A 21,180-nucleotide genomic window follows, 5' to 3' on the forward strand; every position below is an offset into this window, starting at 1 on the left:
CCCCCACGCCCCTCCCCCACGCCCCCACGCCCCTCCCCCACGCCCCCACGCCCCTCCCCCACCACGACCCCCGCAGTGTACTTCGGGGGGGGGTGGCGGGGGGCCTTTGATTGAGTCTGGAACACAACCACTGGCCTCTTTAACTCCAAGCATCTAACTCTTTACCAGTTCCTCATGTACCTTAGGACGGCATTAAATATCATGTAACATGTCAGTACAAATTGTAGTACTCGTAATGAAGAAAATGTTTTGGATTATTCCCTTTGTCACTTCTCTGAGATTTGATTGCATCTGTATTTAAGTTAAAGTTACCAATTTTGGTTTTGAAAGTTATTTCTCAGTCTGTATTTTAATGCTCGTCACTGTCTCTAATTTAGCTCTAATCCAGTACATAAATGGAACAAATAGGAGTGTGGAACATCTGGCTGATATTCTTTATGAGAAAACTGGGAGCAGCAGCTGGGTGGTGGTGTTCAAAGCCCTGATTACTGTGCATCACCTTATGGTGCATGGAAATGAGGTGAGCATGGCATCTATTCAAAGGCTAGTCATTTCCTTACTTTTATGACAAAGGACTTTCAGTACACAGTTGCTGAATATGCTTAGTTTGTCAAGGGCTTACTACATTTGTTTTAAATGGAGAAAACTGATGCTCTCTTTTATTTTAAAGATGGTTATCGGTTTTTATCCTACCTCTTTTGCTTTCATTAGTGACAAGTGGGGGAAGTACGTAGCGGTAGATATTAAAAAACAAATTTTTCCATTCTTACTTATGAATATATCTTTGCAATCGTATTTAAAGTATATTATTTTAACCACTGGATAATAAAGTGGATAATAGAGTGGCTATTTCTCTCAATTCTTTAGATGATTTAGACCAAAAAAAGAGAAAACCCTCAAAAATGTATTGCTGCATAACTGCTTTACTTTACCAGGTAAAGTAAAGCAGAGTTATTACAGCATCACCTCAAGAGCTCTCCCCACACACACTTTTTGTGTTTTACAGAACAACTGAAATGTTCTACAACATTAAATTACTTATTATTTTCTACTTTAAATTAACTTTTGTCTCAGTAACCTTTGCATTAAAAAAATAAGATTTAGAAATTGATTGCGGTTTGAAACTTATTAAGAAGCAACAGTGATTACACAGTATGGTATTGGTAAAAATAAACATATATATATAAAGGGAATGTAATAGATCAGAAGTAGAACTGTACTTATATGGGAGCTTGCTGGCACTAAAAACGTGGGGGAAAGTATGCAATTTAAAATAAAGCCTTTTGGTACAAATAACATCCCTATGGAAAAAATAGAATGAGATCTTTATATTACTCCATATAAAAATAAATTCCACATGAATGAAATATCTATAAATGCAAAAATCTAAATTTAAAATTGAAGAAAATGTAGGAGAATATGCTTATGACATTTTATTTTTTAAAGAAGATGTTGGGAGTAGGAGTTTATTAATTAATTTTATTATTTATTTTTGCTGTGTTGGGTCTTCGTTTCTCTGCGAGGGCTTTCTCTAGTTGTGGCAAGCGGGGACCACTCTTCATCGCAGTGCATGGGCCTCTCACTATCGCGGCCTCTTGTTGCGGAGCACGGGCTCCAGACGCACAGGCTCAGTAGTTGTGGCTCATGGGCCTAGTTGCTCTGCAGCATGTGGGATCCTCCCAGACCAGGGCTCGAACCTGTGTCCCCTGCATTAGCAGGCAGATTCTCAACCACTGCGCCACCAGGGAAGCCCTGCTTATGACATTTGAGTAGAGAAGACACCATAAAGTTGCAATAAGATGTTTGCAGCACATATACTACAGACAAAAGATTGATATTTGGACTACATTATCAGTAAGAAAAAAGCAGTACACTGGAATAATGAGCAAAAGAAATGAACAGACAGTACATAGAAAAGGAAACCAGAGTGGCTGATAACCATCTGAAAACATACTCAGATAAGCACAATTTAAAATGTGTGACAGGACTCCCCTGGTGGCACAGTGGTTAAGAATCCGCCTGCCAATGCAGGGGACACGGGCTCGAGCCCTGGTCTGGGAAGATCCCACATGCCGCGGAGCAAATAAGCCCGTGCGCCACACACTCTAGAGTCTGTGCGCCACAACTACTGAGCCCATGCACCACAACTGCTGAAGCTCGCGTGCCTAGAGCCCGTGCTCCACAGCAAGAGAAGCCACTGCAATGAGAAGCCCGCACGCTGCAACAAAGAGTATCCCCTGCTCGCCACGACTAGAGAAAGCCTGCGCATAGCAACGGAGACCCAACACAGCCAAAATAAATAAGTTTATAAAATAAATAAAATGCATGACAGTATCAAGAGCTGGGACCCTGAGGAAATGGGAACTCACATACCCTGTGGATGCCATCCATACATTTCCATATCAGGAATGAGAGAAGTAACATCACAACAGATTCCACAGATATTAAGAGGATGATAAAGGAATACTATGAACAACTCTGTGGACTTCTGTGTCTGATGCTGAGTGAAGGGTTGGAGAGGAGTGCTTTGAGACATGTTTAATAAAATTGAAAATGCCCAGTGACCCAGCATACACTTCTCATAGCATGTTTATAATAATTAAAAGTTGGAAATCACCTGAATTTCCATCAGTGGGCAACAGATAACTAAAATGAAGTGTGTTTATACAATGAAATACTAATAGGATGTATACCAACAAGGCTAGATCTCAAAAACAATGCTAGTAGAGTCCAATATCATTTATATAAATTTCTAAAATTCACAGTTAATATTTGTCCACAGAACAAATATATATGAAGCTATAAAGAAAATAGGCTGTAAAGGTAATACATTAAAATTATGATAATGGTTAATTCCAGGTAGGAGAAGGAAATTGAACTTGGGGATGGGGCAAAGGGCACTTTTAACTTTACCTGTAAGACTTTATTCCTCTTATTTTAAAAATAGACTTGAAGTAGATATGTCCAAAAGTTAGCAGTTGTCATTTATGGGTAGTGGGGTACACAGATGTACCAGATTATTGTTTTATTTTTCTATTAATTATTAAATAATTTAACATCAATTATTAAAATAATTCTATAATTACAGTTGACCCTTGAACATCATGGGTTTGAACTGCACGGGTCACTTGTATGTGGCTTTTTTCCATAGTAAATACTATAGCACTACAGTATCTGTGGTTGGTTGAATCATGGACGTGGAATCATGGTTACAGAGGTACAGCATCTACAGAGAGCTGACTATAAATTATATGTGGATTTTCAACTGCATGGTGGGTTGGCGCCCCTAACCCCCGAGTTGTTCAAGGGTCAACTGTATTTCAAATTCCTCAAAATTCAAAAAGGGAGAAATGGCTAGATAGAAAGTCATGGGTGAAAAGTGTGTATTCACATTAGCTTTCATGTTTAACCCCTCATTTATTTAGTGGGTATATAAGCAGACTAGGCAGCATTGCATATCCTTAAGTTGGCTAGCCCAGGCTGTGATGGTGCTCGCCTTAATCAATGCTCCTGAAATAGATGGAAGCTGTATGATAGAATTATGTTAAGTATGCATTCACAATGACAAAATCATGAGTGAACTCTCTTTGTGGACAGAAACTAATTTTAGAATTTGGCACATTTGTTTCGTAGCGATTTATCCAACATCTTGCATCTAGAAACTCTTTGTTCATTTTATACAACTTCCTGGATAAAAGTGTCACAGAAGGTAAGATGATTCTTTGATGGAAATATTTCTTTGTGGCAAGGAGGGAAATGTTCTGAAAACCATCCGTGGTTAAAGAAAAATCGTTCTGAATTATGAATGATGTGATGTGTACATTTTATGATGGAAAATAATTTCTGAATTCATTCATACAACACATATTTGAGTAGTTACTGAGAATAACACAATATGCAAGCCTTTACTCAGTGAGGCTTTCCTGGGTCAGTCTCCTTTCTCTGCCTGAGTTTTATTCTTTCCACTTCTCAGCACCTAACCATCTCTGTGTTTTCCTTTTCTTTTGTTTGTCTATCAATCACCATTGAGAGTGTAAGATCTATGAAGGCATGGATTTTTGTCTGTTTTGTTCACTACTGAACCTCCAGCATCTAGGACAGTGCCCAGATCATAGGAAGCACTGAACAATTGTTGAATGAAAAAATGAATTGAATAAATGAATCGAGGCATGTTTGGAGGTTGACTAGTGAGGAGCTGAGTTTCTATCATGGCCTGTCTCTCTCCATTTTGTCTATTAAGTAGGGTCAAGGTCATTTGTTGAGTGGAAGGAGGGTGGGGGAGGGATGGTACCAATGGGATAGGGAGTGTCAGGAAAATGCTAAGAATTTACAGTAGTTTCCTTGGAAATGTGAAAGGAACTAATAAAGTTCAGTTATTTCCCCTGTTCAATAATGTCCCCATCAATACTACATCATGAGGTGATATCAAGACTTTGAGGAAATAAAAAATAATCTTTAACAGAAAGTTTGAGGAATGTTGTACCAGATGATTAATAAGCCATTCTAGTCTTTGTGCTTCAAAGATATTGTTGAGTTATATGGGTGAATGTAAAATGGTAACTCTTTGCATTTATTCACATATATGGTAAATGGTTAACATTGGTGAAACTGGAAATAATAAAAATATTTCATTTTTAGGCTATACTATGTCATCCTTCATCAGACGATATAGCAGGTACTTGAATGAAAAGTCACTCGCATACAGACTGATTGCATGTGACATCAGCAAAGCCAAGAGAGGGTAGGTAAATATCATTGGTTTGTAAGCAAGAAGTACTGCAATACATATGTGCTCTGATATGTAGCTTGTCAAAAACACAGCTTTATTTCAAGATGCCAATGTCACAGTGCTTCTCAAACTCAATTATTATTACTGCTGCTATGGGTTTCTTTTATGTTTCACAGGACGAACGGTGTGATGAGAACTATGAACAGTAGAGAGCTGCTGAACACTCTTCCAGTTATTCAGACTCAGTTCACTGCTCTGCTTAATGTTAATGTAAGAGCCTTATAAATCCCTTTGAAAAATATTGGTAAACAGCATTGTTTACCTGTAGGTGGGAGAGGGAAGTTTTTAAAATTGTGGTGGTAATTGATTACTCTTTTATTTAATTTCCAGGCAAATCCTGACGAAATAACTAATGGTATAATATATGCTGCTTTCATGCTCCTCTTTAAGGATGCTCTTCGCCTCTTTGCAGCCTATAATGAGGGGATCCTTAATCTGCTAGGTAAGCTAAAGAATAGGCATTACTTTTAAAAAATAAACTGGTAAAAATAATTTATTTGTAAAAATCTTTTATCTCTACATTTAGACTCATATGTGTTTTAGCTTCAAAATAGAAGATCCTTGCAGGGTCATACGTATTTTTAAATAATGAGACATCATATTCCTTTTTTTCTTAAAAATAATTGGCTAATCAGCCACAGAAGTTTTCAGTTTGTATACAAGTGCTAACTGATATTTCTGGGAAACTTATCAGGAAATCAACATGGGTTGCCATATTTATACGTTACACACTAAGTCCCACTCCACCAAGGTCAGATAATACAGTTCTGACTTTCCTAAGATATAGCCTATAATATAAGTAATTGCTTTGATCATATACAAGCGTATGTTTCTTAGGCTTTTCAGGAAATTTCAGTCATCATTTAGCCCTAATGAGTGATTCATTTCATAGGAAGGGTTCTCCAAACTTCGTTGATGAGAATTTGAGGTATTTCTTATACTGAAGAAGTGCCTAATACATTTGTAGAGTTATAAAGGGTAGAAAACACAGCCCCTTCCATCAGAGACCGTCAGAGCTTGATGTTAATCAAAAAGATTCCAGACTAGAAGTTGTAGAAATTAAACTATCTAAATTATATGTGTACACTATTAAATGCCATACATATTACCAACACCGCTGTTCAGCATGCAGTAGTTCCTCTATAAAAATCTGTTGATTATACTTATATGAGCAGTGTTGTTGCTTCTTAAAGCAGAAAATAACTGGATTAAAACTGTAGTTGTTTTCAACAAGTTAAAATCATATCCATAATCAACTTAACACAGAATCATCAGAATGGAGTGAAACTTGGAATTGCTACGATATTAGCTCCTTTGTTGTAATTTATTTTTCTATTTTTAGGCAAGTATTTTTACATGAGGAAGAACCAATGCAAGGAAAGTTTGGATATTTACATCAACTTCCTTGGAAGAATGACCAAATTTGTACAGTTCCTGAAAGTTGCAGAGGTACAGAAATCTATTTGTATACGAGGCTTTTGTGCTGTTTTCTGTATTAGTTTAGTATCCTGTATAACTATACATCTACCCACCACCATGCCACACAAACACACAGAAATTGGTAGTTTAAACTATTTTGTAAACAGTACAGCTAGAAGCTAGAATTAGGTACTTCAAATGTACCTTCCAATGCGCTTGTGGTCAAAAACAGTCTTACAAGGATTTCTGTTTGTGGCCGTGAGGATAACTGATACCAAGCTTACCCTCCCACCAGAAACAACTCCAAAACCAGGCCAAAAGATATATGACATGAGTCTTTTAAGACACCAGATAATAGGTAGAACAGGTCTGTGATCAGTGAGAGAAGGAAATATATGAGGCGAGCTGCATGTTTGCCCTAATAGCTGATTCTGACTACTTGAAAAATTAGAACACATTTGTATGATATCCAAAATGCAGATTAGCTCTTCCCAAAACAGCAAAGGTTCAACATCTGGTGAGTCCTTTCTTTTTTAATTTTATCCTAAGAACAAATATAAGTTTATGCTTAAGTGTGCAAGGTATACGTTAGCCTGATGTTTTTCTTGATCAGGGTGTGTACCAGCCCAGCAAGGCATTCATGCTCTTGGAGTATTTTCTCTTTAGTGTACAAATTGGTCTCACACTTACTTTTCTTTGTTAACACTCCTGGCTGTAATGTTTTCTTTTTTCCCCTTTTTTTGTGATTTCAGCAAGTTGGAATTGACCAGAATGACATTCCATATATTAATCAGGTCAGTATATCTCTCATCTGTGTTTAAGTGACTTTTTTATTTAATTAATTAATTGAGTTTTGGCTGCGTTGGGTCTCCGTCGCTGTGCACGGGCTTTCTCTAGTTGCGGCGAGCAGGGGCTACTCGACGTTGCGGTGTGTGGGCTTCTCATCGCGGTGGCTTCTCTTGTTGTGGAGCACAGGCTCTAATCTGTGGGCTTCAGTAGTTATGGTGCGCGGGCTAAATAGTTGTGGCTCACGGGCTCTAGAGCACAGGCTCAGTAGTTGTGGTGCACGGGCTTAGTTGCTCTGCGGCATGTGGGATCTTCCTGGACCAGAGCTCGAACCTGTGTCCCCTGCATTGGCAGGCAGATTCTTTAACCACTGTGCCACCAGGGAAGTCCCTAAGTGACTTTCTGTTTTTATGTTGTGTTTATTATATTAATCATCATCTGAGACTCAATCATTTTCCATATACTTACATGTGTATTTTCATTTTCCCAAGAGTAACATTTATATTTATACTTATATATACATCGGCTTGTGTCTTCTGAACAGGTCTGTGAGCTGTAGGTCTCGTAAAAGAGGGCATTCCCCTCTGAGAGCTAAGTGGCGACTCATAGTCTAACAACTCCAGCATGCTTTTTATTTTTATCTTTTATTTTTTTTAAAATATTTTTATTGGAGTATAATTGCTTTACAATGGTGTGTTAGTTTCTGCTTTATAACAAAGTGAATCAGTTATACATATACATATATCCCCATATCTCTTCCCTCTCGCGTCTCCCTCCCTCCCACCCTCCCTATCCCACCCTTCTAGCTGGTCACAAAGCACCGAGCTGATCTCCCTATGCTATGCGGCTGCTTCCCACTAGCTATCTGTTTTACGCTTGGTAGTGTATATATGTCCATGCCACTCTCTCACTTTGTCCCAGCTTACCCTTCCCACTCCCCGTGTCCTCAAGTCCATTCTCTAGTAGGTCTGCATCGTATTCCCGTCTTGCCCCTCGGTTCTTCATGACCTTTCTTTTATTTTTTTTAGATTCTCTATATATGTGTTAGCATACGGTATTTGTTTTTCTCTTTCTGACTTACTTCACTCTGGGTCCATCCACCTCACTACAAATAACTCAATTTCATTTCTTTTTATGGCTGAGTAATATTCCATTGTATCTATGTGCCACATCTTCTTTACCATTCATCTGTTCATGGACACTTAGGTTGCTTCCATGTCCTAGCTCTTGTGAATAGAGCTGCAATGAACATTGTGGTACATGACTCTTTTTGAATTATGGTTTTCTCAGGGTATATGCCCAGTAGTGGGATTGCTGGATTGTATGGTAGTTCTATTTGTAGTTTTTTAAGGAACCTCCATGCTGTTCTCCATAGTGGCTGTATCAATTTACATTCCCACCAACAGTGTATGAGGGTTCCCTTTTCTCCACACCCTCTCCAACATTTATTGTTTCCAGATTTTTTGATGATGGCCATTCTGACCAGTGTGAGATGATATTGCATTGTAGTTTTGATTTGCATTTCTCTAATGATTAATGATGTTGAGCATTCTTTCACGTGTTTGTTGGCAGTCTGTATGTCTTCTTTGGAGAAATGTCTCTTTAGGTCTTCTGCCCATTTTTTGGATTGGGGTTGTTTCTTTCTTTTGATATTGAGCTGTATGAGCTGCTTGTAAACTTTGGAGATTAATCCTTTGTCAGTTGCTTCATTTGCAAATATTTTCTCCCATTCTGAGGGTTGTCTTTTCGTCATGTTTATGGTTTCCTTTGCTGTGCAAAAGCTTTTAAGTTTCATTAGGTCCCATTTGTTTATTTTTGTTTTTATTTCCATTTCTCTAGAAGGTTGGTCAAAAAGGATCTTGCTGTGATTTATGTCACAGATTGTTCTGCCTATGTTTTCCTCTAAGAGTTTGATAGTGTCTGGCCTTACATTTAGGTCTTTAATCCATTTTGAGTTTATTTTTGTGTATGGTGTTAGGGAGCGTTCTAATTTCATACTATTACATGTACCTGTCCAGTTTTCCCAGCACCACTTATTGAAGAGGCTGTCTTTTCTCCATTGTTTCTTCTTGCCTCCTTTATCAAAGATAAGGTGATGATATGCCAGCATGCCTTTTAAATGGACAGAACTGATTGGTGGAAACAGCAGACTATTGGGAATGATGAACTTGGGCTTGAGGCCACCTTGCCTACCTTTCAGGTGTGTAATCTGAAGCAGCTCACTTCCATTTTCCATCCCTCGTCTATGCAGATGCAGAGTGGGTGTGATAATGTTGTCTACCTCAAGGCAGAGTTGTGGGAATCAAATGAACTTAGGCTTTTTCTTTCCCCAGTGGGTGTGATGTGAGGCAGAGGTGGCCATGCAGCAGGTGAGGATTAAGCGAGGGTCTGGCAGCCTGCACTCCATCCCAGGTGTATCATAGGGCTTGAGCAGCAGGGGTTGCTGGCCCAGCCTGGACCTGCTCTGGGCCCAAACTAATATGGCAGGCCACTTTAGATCACTTGGAATATGGGCCAAAGCAGTCTTCCTTGGTATCCAGAACCCAAAGAGATCTACCAATAGTCGTGTTTCCTTTTTTGGGATGAGATGTGCAAGGTGCAACCGTTTGTCTTCTGTTTTCAGTGGGATTTTCTGGTAGATCCCTGGCCACTGAAACCCTAAAAATTTTACTGTTACAGAAGGCTCCTGAATGTTTGTAGGGTTTACCTCCTATCCTCTGGAGTGCATATAACTTTCCAAGGTCTCCACTGTACTGGCACCTCCCTGTTCATCTGATCCATTTAGCATGAAGATCATGAACAGAAGTGGATCAATGTGATTTATGAGGGGTGACCAGATGGTCTAGACTTCTTCTGACCATATTCTGACATATGGGTTGAGAGAGTTAACACAGCCTGGGTCAGAGTATAAATGTATAGCGTTGCCCATTCCACGTGCCTACAAACTCTTACTGATCCACACTTTAGATGGCAATGGAAAGCAGAACATTCACCAGACTGTTAGCCACATACCATGTTCCTGAGACTACATTAACCCACCTCTACCAGAGAAACTATAGTGGCTGCAGTTGGGTTACTACTTGATTGATTATGCTGTAGTATGTCACTCTCCAGGGCCTGACTGGTTTGGGGGCCATACTGGTGAATTATATGGAGATAGGGTGGGGACCATCACCCCTGCATCCTTTTTATCTTTAAGATTGGCACTGATTGCTGCCATCTTCCTAGGAGGTGATCTTGTTTATTTTTACTGTTTTGACTGGATGGTAGGAAGGTGGGTGGAGTAGAGGTCTCCATATCGTCTCCAACAGGGGAGACTCAGGACGTTCACAGCCATCCCCCTGGATCTCCCCATCCCATGAGTCAGGGCTTTTACTCTTTCCCAGTGCCTGACTGTGGTGTGGCAGACCTGCCTTGGTTGGGACTGGAGGAATGGGGAGTAGTCAGGTGGGCGTGGGGAGAAGTCCGTAAAGAGAGAGAGGGTGATGTTGTGGGGGGAGGAAATTGAGAGGATTTGGGATCCAGAACACGGTGCATCCAGCAGTGGCCTCAGATGAGAGGGTAGAGGAGGTTGGGAGGAGAAGGTAGTTGCAGCTGCAAATAAATCTTGGGTTTGGTGGCAGAGAAGGAGAGAGTTTCTGTCTGATGTCTTGTCAAAAACCTTTCAAGGACTACATCTTTATTCCCATCTTGCCCCTAGGTTCTTCATGACCATTTTTTTTTAAGATTCCATATATATGTATTAGCATACGGTATTTGTTTTTCTCTTTCTGACTTACTTCACTCTGTATGAGAGTCTCAAGGTCCATCCACCTCACGACAAATAACTCAGTTTCGTCCCTTTTTATGGCTGAGGAATATTCCATTGTATATATAGGTGCCACATCTTCTTTTTTTTTTCTTTTTTCCACATCTTCTTTATCCATTCATCTGTTGATGGACAGTTCAGTTGCTTCCGTGTCCCGGCTATTGTGAACAGAGCTTCAATGAACATTGTGGTACATGACTCTTTTTGAATTATGGTTTTCTCAGGGTATATGCCCAGTAGTGGGATTGCTGGGTCATATGGTAGTTCTATTTTTAGTTTTTTAAGGAACCTCCATACTGTTCTCCATAGTGGCTGTATCAATTTACATTCCCACCAACAGTGCAAGAGGGTTCCCTTTTCTCCACACCCTCTCCAGCATTTATTGTTTGTATATTTTTTGGTGATGGCCATTCTGACTGGTGTGAGATGATATCTCATTGTAGTTTTGATTTGCATTTCTCTAATGATTAGTGATGTTGAGCATCCTTTCCTGTGTTTGTTGGCAATCTGTATATCTTCTTTGGAGAAATGTCTGTTTAGGTCTTCTGCCCATTTTTGGATTGGGGTGTTTGTTTTTTTAATGTTGAGCTGCATGAGCCACTTGTAAATTGCAGACCTAATAATGGCTGTAGACGGCTAGTGGTGGTAGTGCTGAGACCAATCAAACTTGGGAGGAATTACTCAGCCATAAAAAGAAACGAAATTGAGCTATTTGTAATGAGGTGGATAGACCTAGAGTCTGTCATACAGAGTGAAGTAAGTCAGAAAGAGAAAGACAAATACCGTATGCTAACACATATATATGGAATTTAAGGAAAAAAACGTCATGAAGAACCTAGGGGTAAGACAGGAATAAAGACACAGACCTACTAGAGAATGGACTTGAGGATATGGGGAGGGGGAAGGGTGAGCTGTGACAGGGCGAAAGAGAGTCATGGACATATACACACTAACAAATGTAAAATAGATAGCTAGTGGGAAGCAGCCGCATAGCACAGGGAGATCAGCTCAGTGCTTTGTGACCACCTAGAGGGGTGTGATAGGGAGGGTGGGAGGGAGGGGGACGCAAGAGGGAAGAGATATGGGAACATATGTATATGTATAACTGATTCACTTTGTTATAAAGCAGAAACTAACACACCATTGTAAAGCAATTATACTCCAATAAAGATGTTAAAAAATATATTTCAAGGAAAGAAATGTGTCCTCACAAGCATTCTTTCACGTACAGATAGGTATGAAAGGGCCCTATTTTGTGCACAGACATTGAACCCCACAGAGTGGTCCACAACAGGAACCACTGTTGGATGAAATAACACACAGCTTCCTGAATGAGAATTCAGATAACCAGGCCGAGAGAAAATGAGACTATCTGGATTAGTAGGGGAGAAGATGGAACTTCATTGCTCAAAGGCACTGTCATTGGTGGATTTCAATCAACATTCATTCACAGACACAGGCCTGACCCCTACCAGGAAGAAGGAGCTATAATGAATGAGGTACACTCCTAACCCCTGAGTTCCAGCAAAAGAGACCTCACTTCCTTGAGGTGGTGAAGCTGGGAAGGGTTCCTGTGCTGAGAACCACAGCTTGGCTGTCATGGGGGCCCAGAGGAGCATCAGTTGACCTGGGCTTGGCATCTTGGCCTTGGCCTCCTTCAGTGCTCAGCACCTGTGGCCGGAGCTCTAGGGGACATCTGACTGTCGCTTGGCCAGTTTCTCTCGTGCTTGCAACAATCTTTATGTGAAGCAAGAGCTGCTAAACTGTTAGGTGCCGGCTCACCATTTTCAGGCTCGGCCAAACCCTTGTGTCTTCTGAAGGGGCGTCTCCCTCCTTTCCTGGGCTTGTCCTTCCTCCTTAGTTTCAACACTGTCTAGGGCTCACAGGGCTTCCTTCTGCAAGTGGCTGTCTGGTGTGCCTGCCTGTGTCTATGCCTCTTCTTTCCACCGTCGCCTGCCGTTCGTGTTGAGCGCGACTCCCAGAAACTCGCATAGCAGCGTCTGCTCTGTCTGCCATTCGATGCACTTTTTTTAGTGCACTTTTTTTAGTTTTCACCAGAGCCGTTCAAACCTACGTCTCTGGGCCACACCCCTCATCAGAGCTCCAGGGGCACAAACTCGGGGACCTACCAGATGGTTCCACCCTGCTGGGTACCAGCTTTGCCTTAGCATAGCCGCAGTTTGGGTGGGCGGAGGGCCACTGTGTGCCTCACGAAAGAGCTCTGACAGCCTCACGCCTACCCTTTCGCTGGGAAGCACCGTTTGGGGGCCTTTTAAGTTTTCGGTCGTTCTGAGCGGGGTTCTGCTAATCATGGGTGACAGCATTGCCACAGATTTATAGCTGTCGGTGAATTATCTGAAAGCACATGGGATGAAAAAGAATGTTGCCAACCAACATTGTGCAAGTAGTGACAACTTCTATTTATTTATTATTTTGTTATATATTTATTGAGTGACTGAATGAATGAACGAAAAATGCTCTGTGTGTTTGCCCTGGTGATGCTGAGAGTCCCCTGATCATCTTGGGGTCCCTCCACCCCTCTTTCCCGTCTAGTATGTTTGAACCTTTGAAGCTCACTCTGGACTCCAGACTTCCTGGTCTCCCTGCTGCTGAGGGGCCTGTGAGCTCTGGCAAGGAACAGATTCTCCAATTCCTCTGTGTTCAGGGTGCCCACGTGGTCAAGAGGCGTCCCTAGGGAGATCTTCTCCTGGTCCTCATATGTGGTCCAGCAGGAAATCCCTCTGAGCAGATTTCTGCTCGGATGCCTCAGCCCGGCAGCCCGTCTACACTGAGTGGTATCCAGGCTCCTCTGAGTGTGTATACCTCTTGTGCCATTATTGTCATTCATAGCACTCCCTTTTCCTCTCAGAATGGTCCCTCAGCCCTGTCCACACCTCTGTGAACAGTTCCTTCATTAAACCCTTCTCCAGCTGCTAGCTCAGCAGCATCTGTGTCCGTCTTTGCCACCACACCATCATCCTAGCTTCAACTCGGATCCTTTCGCTTCCCCATATATCTGCCCCCTGCTGTTTCTTTTACGCAATGCAACCAGAATGCTGATCTGAGAACTGCCAAAATACAGATCACTCCTCACTTCAAAGTCATCCAGTATTCTCAAGTTAAAGTCCAAACTCCACAACATTGCGTTGATTTTAAGGTCTTGCATCGTCGAATCCCTCCCAGCTTCATCTCCTCCACGCTCCCCTTGGCAACATGGTTCACCTTTACTCGTGGCCTGTGCCATATGCCCTCCTGCCATGCTCATTCCTCTCCTAGTATCCTACTTTTCTCCTGGATATCCTTCAGCTCTCAGCTCAGTTGTTACTTTGTTCAGGAGTGCTTACTTCTCTGACATCCCTGACTTGGTCACATTCACTTACTTAAACACTACCTATCATGCACCTCTCTTTCACAGTACTTTTCACAACTTTCATTTTACATTTATTTGTTTATTTGATACCTCTCCTCTGCCAGACCTGTAGACTGGAGCCACAAGCAAAAACAAACAACCTAGTTGCAGGCTTCATGACCTGGGAAGCTCCAGTCTACAGTGAACAAAACAGACAAAATCTCTGTCTTCGTGGAGTTTTATATTTTATTGCAAGGAGACGGATAATAAACATACACGGAAAGAAACCTATAATCTCAGGGAAGATAATTGCCATGAAGAAAAAGAAAACTTAGTGAGGGTAAAGAGACTGTTGGTAGGTACTATTTTATCTAGGATAGCCAAGGAAATCCCAGTTGAGGAGGTGACATTTCAGGAGAGATCAGAGACCATGAGTGAGATTCTCTCTCCCTCTTCCCCAGTAGGCTTAATGTTTTACTTAAATTTATTCAGTAATCTGGTGACTCATGAAGGAACCATAAGTAATGAATGATTTTAAGCCCAATGTCTTCTCCAAAGGAAATACATATTTTAGCAGCCCATTGATCATTTTAAGATGCTCTTTTATTGTTTTTTTAAAAATGTATGTAAAAGTATAGTTTGAAAATGTGATTTGATACCAAGATGCTACTTTTAATAATGAATTTACTTCTAGCAATTATTTAGCTTTAATCATTTGCTATACAGGTGTCTTAATATTTTTCAAAATCTTTTCATGATATAGGAGAGTATGAATTTGCTAAGAACTATCTATCATCAAAAAACAACTTTTTTCCTAATAACTTTATTTTTAGGTACCCTGCAGTTTACTTGAAGCACTAAAACAGCATTTAGCTTCTTTGGAAGAGAAAATTGACGTTTTACCCACTTATAGGTAAGTTGATAAATGTCTTAATATAGGTTAATTCTGTTTTCATCTAAATAATTTCTCTCATTTTAGCAACATCACAGTGACTGAATAAATTACGGGCTTTGAATATGGTGGAATGCTATACAACCATTTTTTGTTTTTTTTTTTTTGCGGTACGCGGGCCTCTCACTGCTGTGGCCTCTCCCACTGCGGAGCACAGGCTCCGGACGCGCAGGCTCAGCGGCCATGGCCCACGGGCCCAGCCGCTCCGCGGCATGTGGGATCTTCCCGGACCGGGGCACGAACCCGCGTCCCCTGCATCGGCAGGCGGACTCTCAACCACTGCGCCACCAGGGAAGCCTATACAGCCATTTTAAATGATAATATGGGATAGAGTATTTCAGTCTTTTGTGGGATTCCATACGCTTCACAGCATGGTCTGCTTCCCAAAGGAACATCTTTTGTTATACTGAGTGATTCTCAAAGTCAGAAGTTGGCACTTGAATAACCCCTCTTTGAAGAATTTGATTTCTTCCCTTAGGGACTCCCCTAGTGAGAATAACTGTTGTGCATAGTAACATTCAAGATGAATGTGTGTGTATGCATACATATACACATACCCACATACACATGCTCCTCTATATGTGCACACATACACAAATTGAATAATATAAACTTTGAGGTATATCACTTCAAAAATGTTCACATTAGCTATTTCTGAGTGGAAAAATTATGGTTGATTTCAGTTTTCTGTTTGTACTTTTCAGTATTGTGAAAATTTCTATAAGGGTCATGTATTATTCGTTCACTCCACTTTTTACGGTTATGTTGATTGTAATTGATTTATATGATCAATCTCTACTAGCCAAGTCTGTTAACTATTTCTTTTTTTTAATAAATTTATTTATTTTATTTATTTTTGGCTGCGTTGGGCCTTCGTTGCGGTGCACGGGCTTCTCATTGTGGTGGCTTCTCTTGTTGGGCTGTATGGGCTCTAGGTGCGTGGGCTTCAGTAGTTGTGGCACGCGGGCTCAGTAGTTGTGGCACATGGGCTTCAGTAGTTGTGGCACACGGGCTCCAGAGCGCAGGCTCAGTAGCTGTGGCACACGGACTTAGTTGCTCTGCAGCATGTGGGATCTTCCCAGACCAGGGCTTGAACCCGTGTCCCCTGCATTGGCAGGCGGATTCTTAACCACTGTACCACCAGGGAAGCCCTGTTGACTATTTCTTAATTATCTCTTTATCATAGATGGATGTGTAGTTAGTATATAGTTGGATGGATAGATTGATAGGTGGATGGATAGATGAGTGAATGAAAGAAATGCAGGCTCAGCTGGGTAGGATATATGTGACTCTATTCATCTTTCTTGTGATCTCTTCAGCGTGCAGCATGCATTGATTCCCTCCATCCCAAATTGTCCAGTTGTGAAAGCTTCAGCAAGCAGAGCTTGGCTTGAAGCTAATATAACACTATTGTATGTGATAATTGAGGGCAGGATTAGAACCTTTAATTCTTACATTTCCTAACCACCTACTATGTCTGCTGCCTCTTCCTAAAGCAGTCTTTGACCCAGCAACTTCATTTCTAGGAATTTATCCCATATATATATTCATAGTTGTGAAATGACATATTGAACATTACAACATTGTAATAACAAAATGACTCTTCATAAGAGTCTTGTTTTAATGTACCAGAATGGAATGGTCTCCAACGTGTATTGTTAGATAGAAAATGAGCAAGGTGGGAAACAGTGCATAGTATGCTACCACTTTTTCTTTTTCAAAACAAAAAGAAAGAATATATATGTTTATTTCATTTCTTAAAGAATACTTCTGGAAGGATATCTGAGAAATGAATAAAATGTGCAAATAATTACTACTTAAAAGGTAAATTTTACAAAAAAAAAATAAGACATACATAAATCCGGAGTAATGTCTGTGTACAGACCTTGTCGTGCTTACCAGGGAAGTCCTTGGTAAGCTCCTAAGGTTAGTTTGCCTCTTAGTCAGGAAATTTGAAAGCTGGTTGATGACACATTGGCAACTTGAAATTGGCTATGATGGAAGTATGTATACCACAAAAATGGACAAACAGTATAAAACAGGCCTTTTCCTGGGGAGCTGGCTGTTATACATTTCCTGGCGTGCAGCTGCTCAAAATCAGCCATATTCTGTTTTTTAATGGTTGATTTTGATTCAGTGATGTTACTTGACCCTCTATGCTAGACGAAAATCCCTGTAATAATGAGCTATACTATCATAGGGTTATATGTCTTAGAATTTGTTTGCTCTTAATTTAACTTGAAGACTTAAACTTTATCTATTTTAAATGTTTTTTTCTGGGGCTTCCCTGGTGGCGCAGTGGTTGAGAGTCCGCCTGCCGATGCAGGGGACGCGGGTTCGTGCCCCAGTCCGGGAAGATCCCACGTGCCACGGAGCGGCTAGGCCCGTGAGCCATGGCCACTGAGCCTGCGCGTCCGGAGCCTGTGCTCCGCAACGGGAGAGGCCACAGCAGTGAGAGGCCCACGCACCGCAAAAAAAAAAAAAAAAAAGTTTTTTTCTTTTGTGCATATTTTCTCAATGGACACACTTTCTGCATTTTCGACGGGTGAGTTTGACCAAAACTATGATGAACATAAGTCCTTTGTTTAAAACAGTATGTATAGCAAAAACTGTACATTTGCTTCATTTCCAAAAGGACAGTTTTTCTGAGGCCCTATGGTTTGGGAATCATTATAAGGTTAAATGTAGTGGTTGACATGCTGTGGATTCAGTCTGATGTGAATGTGAATCCCAAGTAGGGTAGAGGGGGAGGAGGGGAAGTACTATTATGGTGTTATAAAGGCCTCTGGGCCTGGTTCCCAACAGCCCAAAACTGGCTTCTGGTGATGTCTGCGCATGCTGTCCTGAGGACTTAGCCTAGGTTGCCTAACAGTCATTGCTTGAGCCAGTTGTGTTGAAAATCCTGTGGGCAGCTGAAACCACTTTTTATCTTCAATCACTGTGATTTAAAAATACTGGCCATGGAACCAAAATACTTGACTTTAATTTTCACTCTACCATTCATGGACTGTGTGACTTTGGGTAGATCACTTAACCTCTCCGTGCCTCCGCTTGCTTATCCTCAGAAGGTTGCTGTCAGGATAAATGAGTCAATAGAAATGTAGAGTGCTTAGAACAGGACCTGACCCATGTATTGCTTAGAAGTGTATTTTTAAAATTTCATGTATATGGGGGCCTTCTAATTGTCTTCTTCTTTTGTTATTGAATTTTGTTGTTGACATAGTGCTTACTTGCACTGTGTCAGAGAACCTTCTCTGTATTTCAGTCCTTTGGAATTTGTTGATACTTGCTTCATGGCCTAGCATATAACCTTTTTTTTTTTTGGTAGAAGTTTCATGTGCCATTGAAAACTGTATCCTGTTGAGGTTTTTAATTCTGTTGCTCAAATCCTCTATATCTTCATTGATTATTTTCTCTGCTTGTTCTTACAGTTACTAAGAAAGGTGTGCTAACATTTCCCGTTTGCTTTAGTCAAAGTCACCAGTGACCTTAGGTTGCAAATCCGATGATAATTTCATCAGTCTTCATCTTACTGGACATGGTTCATCACTCCCTCATCTTTGACATGCTTTCTTCAGTTTGCATCTTGGTTTTCTTCTTATCTAACTCTTGGCTACTTTTTAGACTGTTTCCCACTGATTCGTCCTCATTTCTCTTCTTTATCTATATGCACGCATTTCCTAGATGACCTCATCCAAGCTCATGGCCTTAAATACCGTTTACATGATAAGAACTCCCAAATTATTATCTCCAGCTCCAGCCATACCTCCTGAACTCAAGGGTTGTATATCCAAGTGTCTATTCCGTGGTAGCACTTGAATGTCTAGTAGGGTTCCAAAACTCAGTGTGTCCAAAACTAAGCTTTTGATACTTGACCCCAGACCTGCTTTATCCATGGTTTTCCCCACCTCAGTTAATGGCAAATAGCAACTCATTTCTTCTAGGAAGAATGTGACTAGGACCAATGTGAAGGAATGAGGAAGGTGGGTGGGACAGAGGACTGAGCTAGAGGACGGGTGCCAGGAGAGGAGAGTACTAGAGAAAAGGCTGGAGCTGGAAGAGTAAAACAGTTGGGCGGACCAAGGTCTTTACAATTCCTTACGAACCCCTCCATGGCCTCCTCCGTGTTCTTCAAACACACCAAGCACACTCTTTCCTCAGGACCTTTGTGCATGCTGTTCCTTCTGCTGGATCCACACAGTTCACTCTTTTACATGCTTCAGCTCTTTACTTAAAAGTTCCCTTCTCAGTGAGCCTTTCCTGTCTAGCATTTAAGTGCCCACTCTCCCACCAGCATATCATAATCCTTTCCCTGATATTTTTTCCTTAGCACGTATCACGATCTAACATATTATGTACTTTATTTGTCTTGCTTATCTTCTGTCTCCAATAGAACGTAAGCTAAATGAAGGCAGAGATTTTTATCTTCTTTATTCACAACTGTATCTTTAGCACCTAGTACTTGTCTAGCACACAAGTGCTCAGTTAAAATTTATTTAATTAATCATTTTAAACGACCTTATTTATACTAATTAACCTAATAAATTGAAGTCCTGTTGCTTTGTAATGGGAAGGTGTATATATATATATATATATATATAAAATTACTGTATTGATAGAAATTTGGTGTAGGTTTTCATCTGATTCTGTCTCTTATTTTCAGATTGTTTCCTCTATGTGATATGTTACAACTGGCATTGCCTTCACAAGTCCCCAAGTGTATTGCAGCCAGACAGCAAAGTGGAAGTGTTATAGCAAACAACCTGGATGGCTCACTGGTTAGCCCTGTAAGAAGTAAGCATCTATTTTTAATTTAATATTTGAGATATATATTTTTTAAATGCATTTTAAGAAAAAGTATTTATATAAAAATAATGTAAAATTTGTGTTTGTTTTACAAAACAGATCTTGACTTTGGAGAAAGCCCAGTCAACAGGTAAGTTTTTTATTATTTAAAAAAGACAGCCAATAAATACATGTTAGAGGAAGGGACGGATGAGACTCATACCTGAAAAGAGTTATTTTTAACGTAGGTTTAACCCTTCATGGTTCATCTGAAGGATGTTTTTCTAAGCACATCTTAAATGTTGGCATTCCTCATAGTTCTTTGTATTCTTGGTTCTTTTCTTACTTTATGATATAAACTGTATTAAATGAGTAATAATTTTTTATTTTATTAAACAAAGACAATGAAACTACCAGTTGGAGTGCCTCAGCATCGTAAGGTAATCAATGTTACTTCAGTGAGTGCTTCCCTACATTTTCAGCCAAAAAAAACCCCAAAACAAACAAAAAAAACCCAGGCAAGTGGAAACCAAAGGAAGGCCGAAGCAATATTAACGACAAATAATGTAGAATGCAAGGTTAAAAGCAGTGAACAGAATAAGACACTATTTAGGGGGAGATACAACAGTCTTTAACAGTTTATGCACAAAGGTGAATACATAAAGTGAAAACTATTAGAAATGCATGGAGAACTTGAGAAAAGTACAGTTAAAATGGGCAGTTTCAAACCACCTCTTTCATCGTTGGACAAATTTAGTAGACAAAACAAGAAAGGACACAGAGGAATTTAAATAATACATAATAAATAAATAATAAACCTAAGTGTACACACACACACAGAATGTTCATTTTCTTCAAAGCAATCACAAAGAAAACCTTTAAAAACTCCTAAACAATTTTATGGGCTACATTCTCTCATAATCCAATAAAATTATAACTACTTAATGAAAAGTTGACCATGAAAATCTTAACTACTTATAAATTCAAAAATATCATCCTTTTGCCAAAGAGGAAATCAAAAGGAAAGTTAACTATCTAAAGGTAATGAAAAAGAGAACTTCATACCAAAGCTAATGGGGCACTGTGAAAGCTGAACAGAGGGCTTCCCTGGTGGCGCAGTGGTTGAGAGTCCGCCTGGCGATGCAGGGGACACGGGTTCGTGCCCCGGTCCGGGAGGATCCCACATGCCGCGGAGCGGCTGGGCCCGTGAGCCGTGGCCGCTGAGCCTCCGCGTCCGGAGCCTGTGCTCCGCAATGGGAGAGGCCACAGCAGTGAGAGGCCCGCGTACCACA

The 21,180-nt window shown here is 40.6% G+C and overlaps 1 protein-coding gene across 1 annotated transcript in view; it reads left to right on the forward strand.

The window, feature by feature from the left end:
* Window positions 1–21,180, forward strand: part of LOC113616395 (phosphatidylinositol-binding clathrin assembly protein-like) — a 38,691-nt gene that overhangs the window by 1,407 nt on the left and 16,104 nt on the right. Inside the window, exons 2-11 of the mRNA XM_027099668.1 lie at window positions 378–520; window positions 3,634–3,709; window positions 4,639–4,741; window positions 4,906–4,999; window positions 5,120–5,231; window positions 6,132–6,238; window positions 6,961–7,002; window positions 14,985–15,064; window positions 19,767–19,897; window positions 20,009–20,039. Of these exons, the coding sequence (XP_026955469.1) occupies window positions 378–520; window positions 3,634–3,709; window positions 4,639–4,741; window positions 4,906–4,999; window positions 5,120–5,231; window positions 6,132–6,238; window positions 6,961–7,002; window positions 14,985–15,064; window positions 19,767–19,897; window positions 20,009–20,039 (919 nt within the window). The remainder of the gene's footprint in view (window positions 1–377; window positions 521–3,633; window positions 3,710–4,638; window positions 4,742–4,905; window positions 5,000–5,119; window positions 5,232–6,131; window positions 6,239–6,960; window positions 7,003–14,984; window positions 15,065–19,766; window positions 19,898–20,008; window positions 20,040–21,180) is intronic.

This window comes from Aethalodelphis obliquidens, unplaced genomic scaffold (genome assembly GCF_003676395.1).
Source record: "Aethalodelphis obliquidens isolate GAN/ISIS:26980383/991018 unplaced genomic scaffold, ASM367639v1 scaffold136, whole genome shotgun sequence".
In the NCBI taxonomy this organism is placed as follows: Eukaryota; Metazoa; Chordata; class Mammalia; order Artiodactyla; family Delphinidae; genus Aethalodelphis; species Aethalodelphis obliquidens.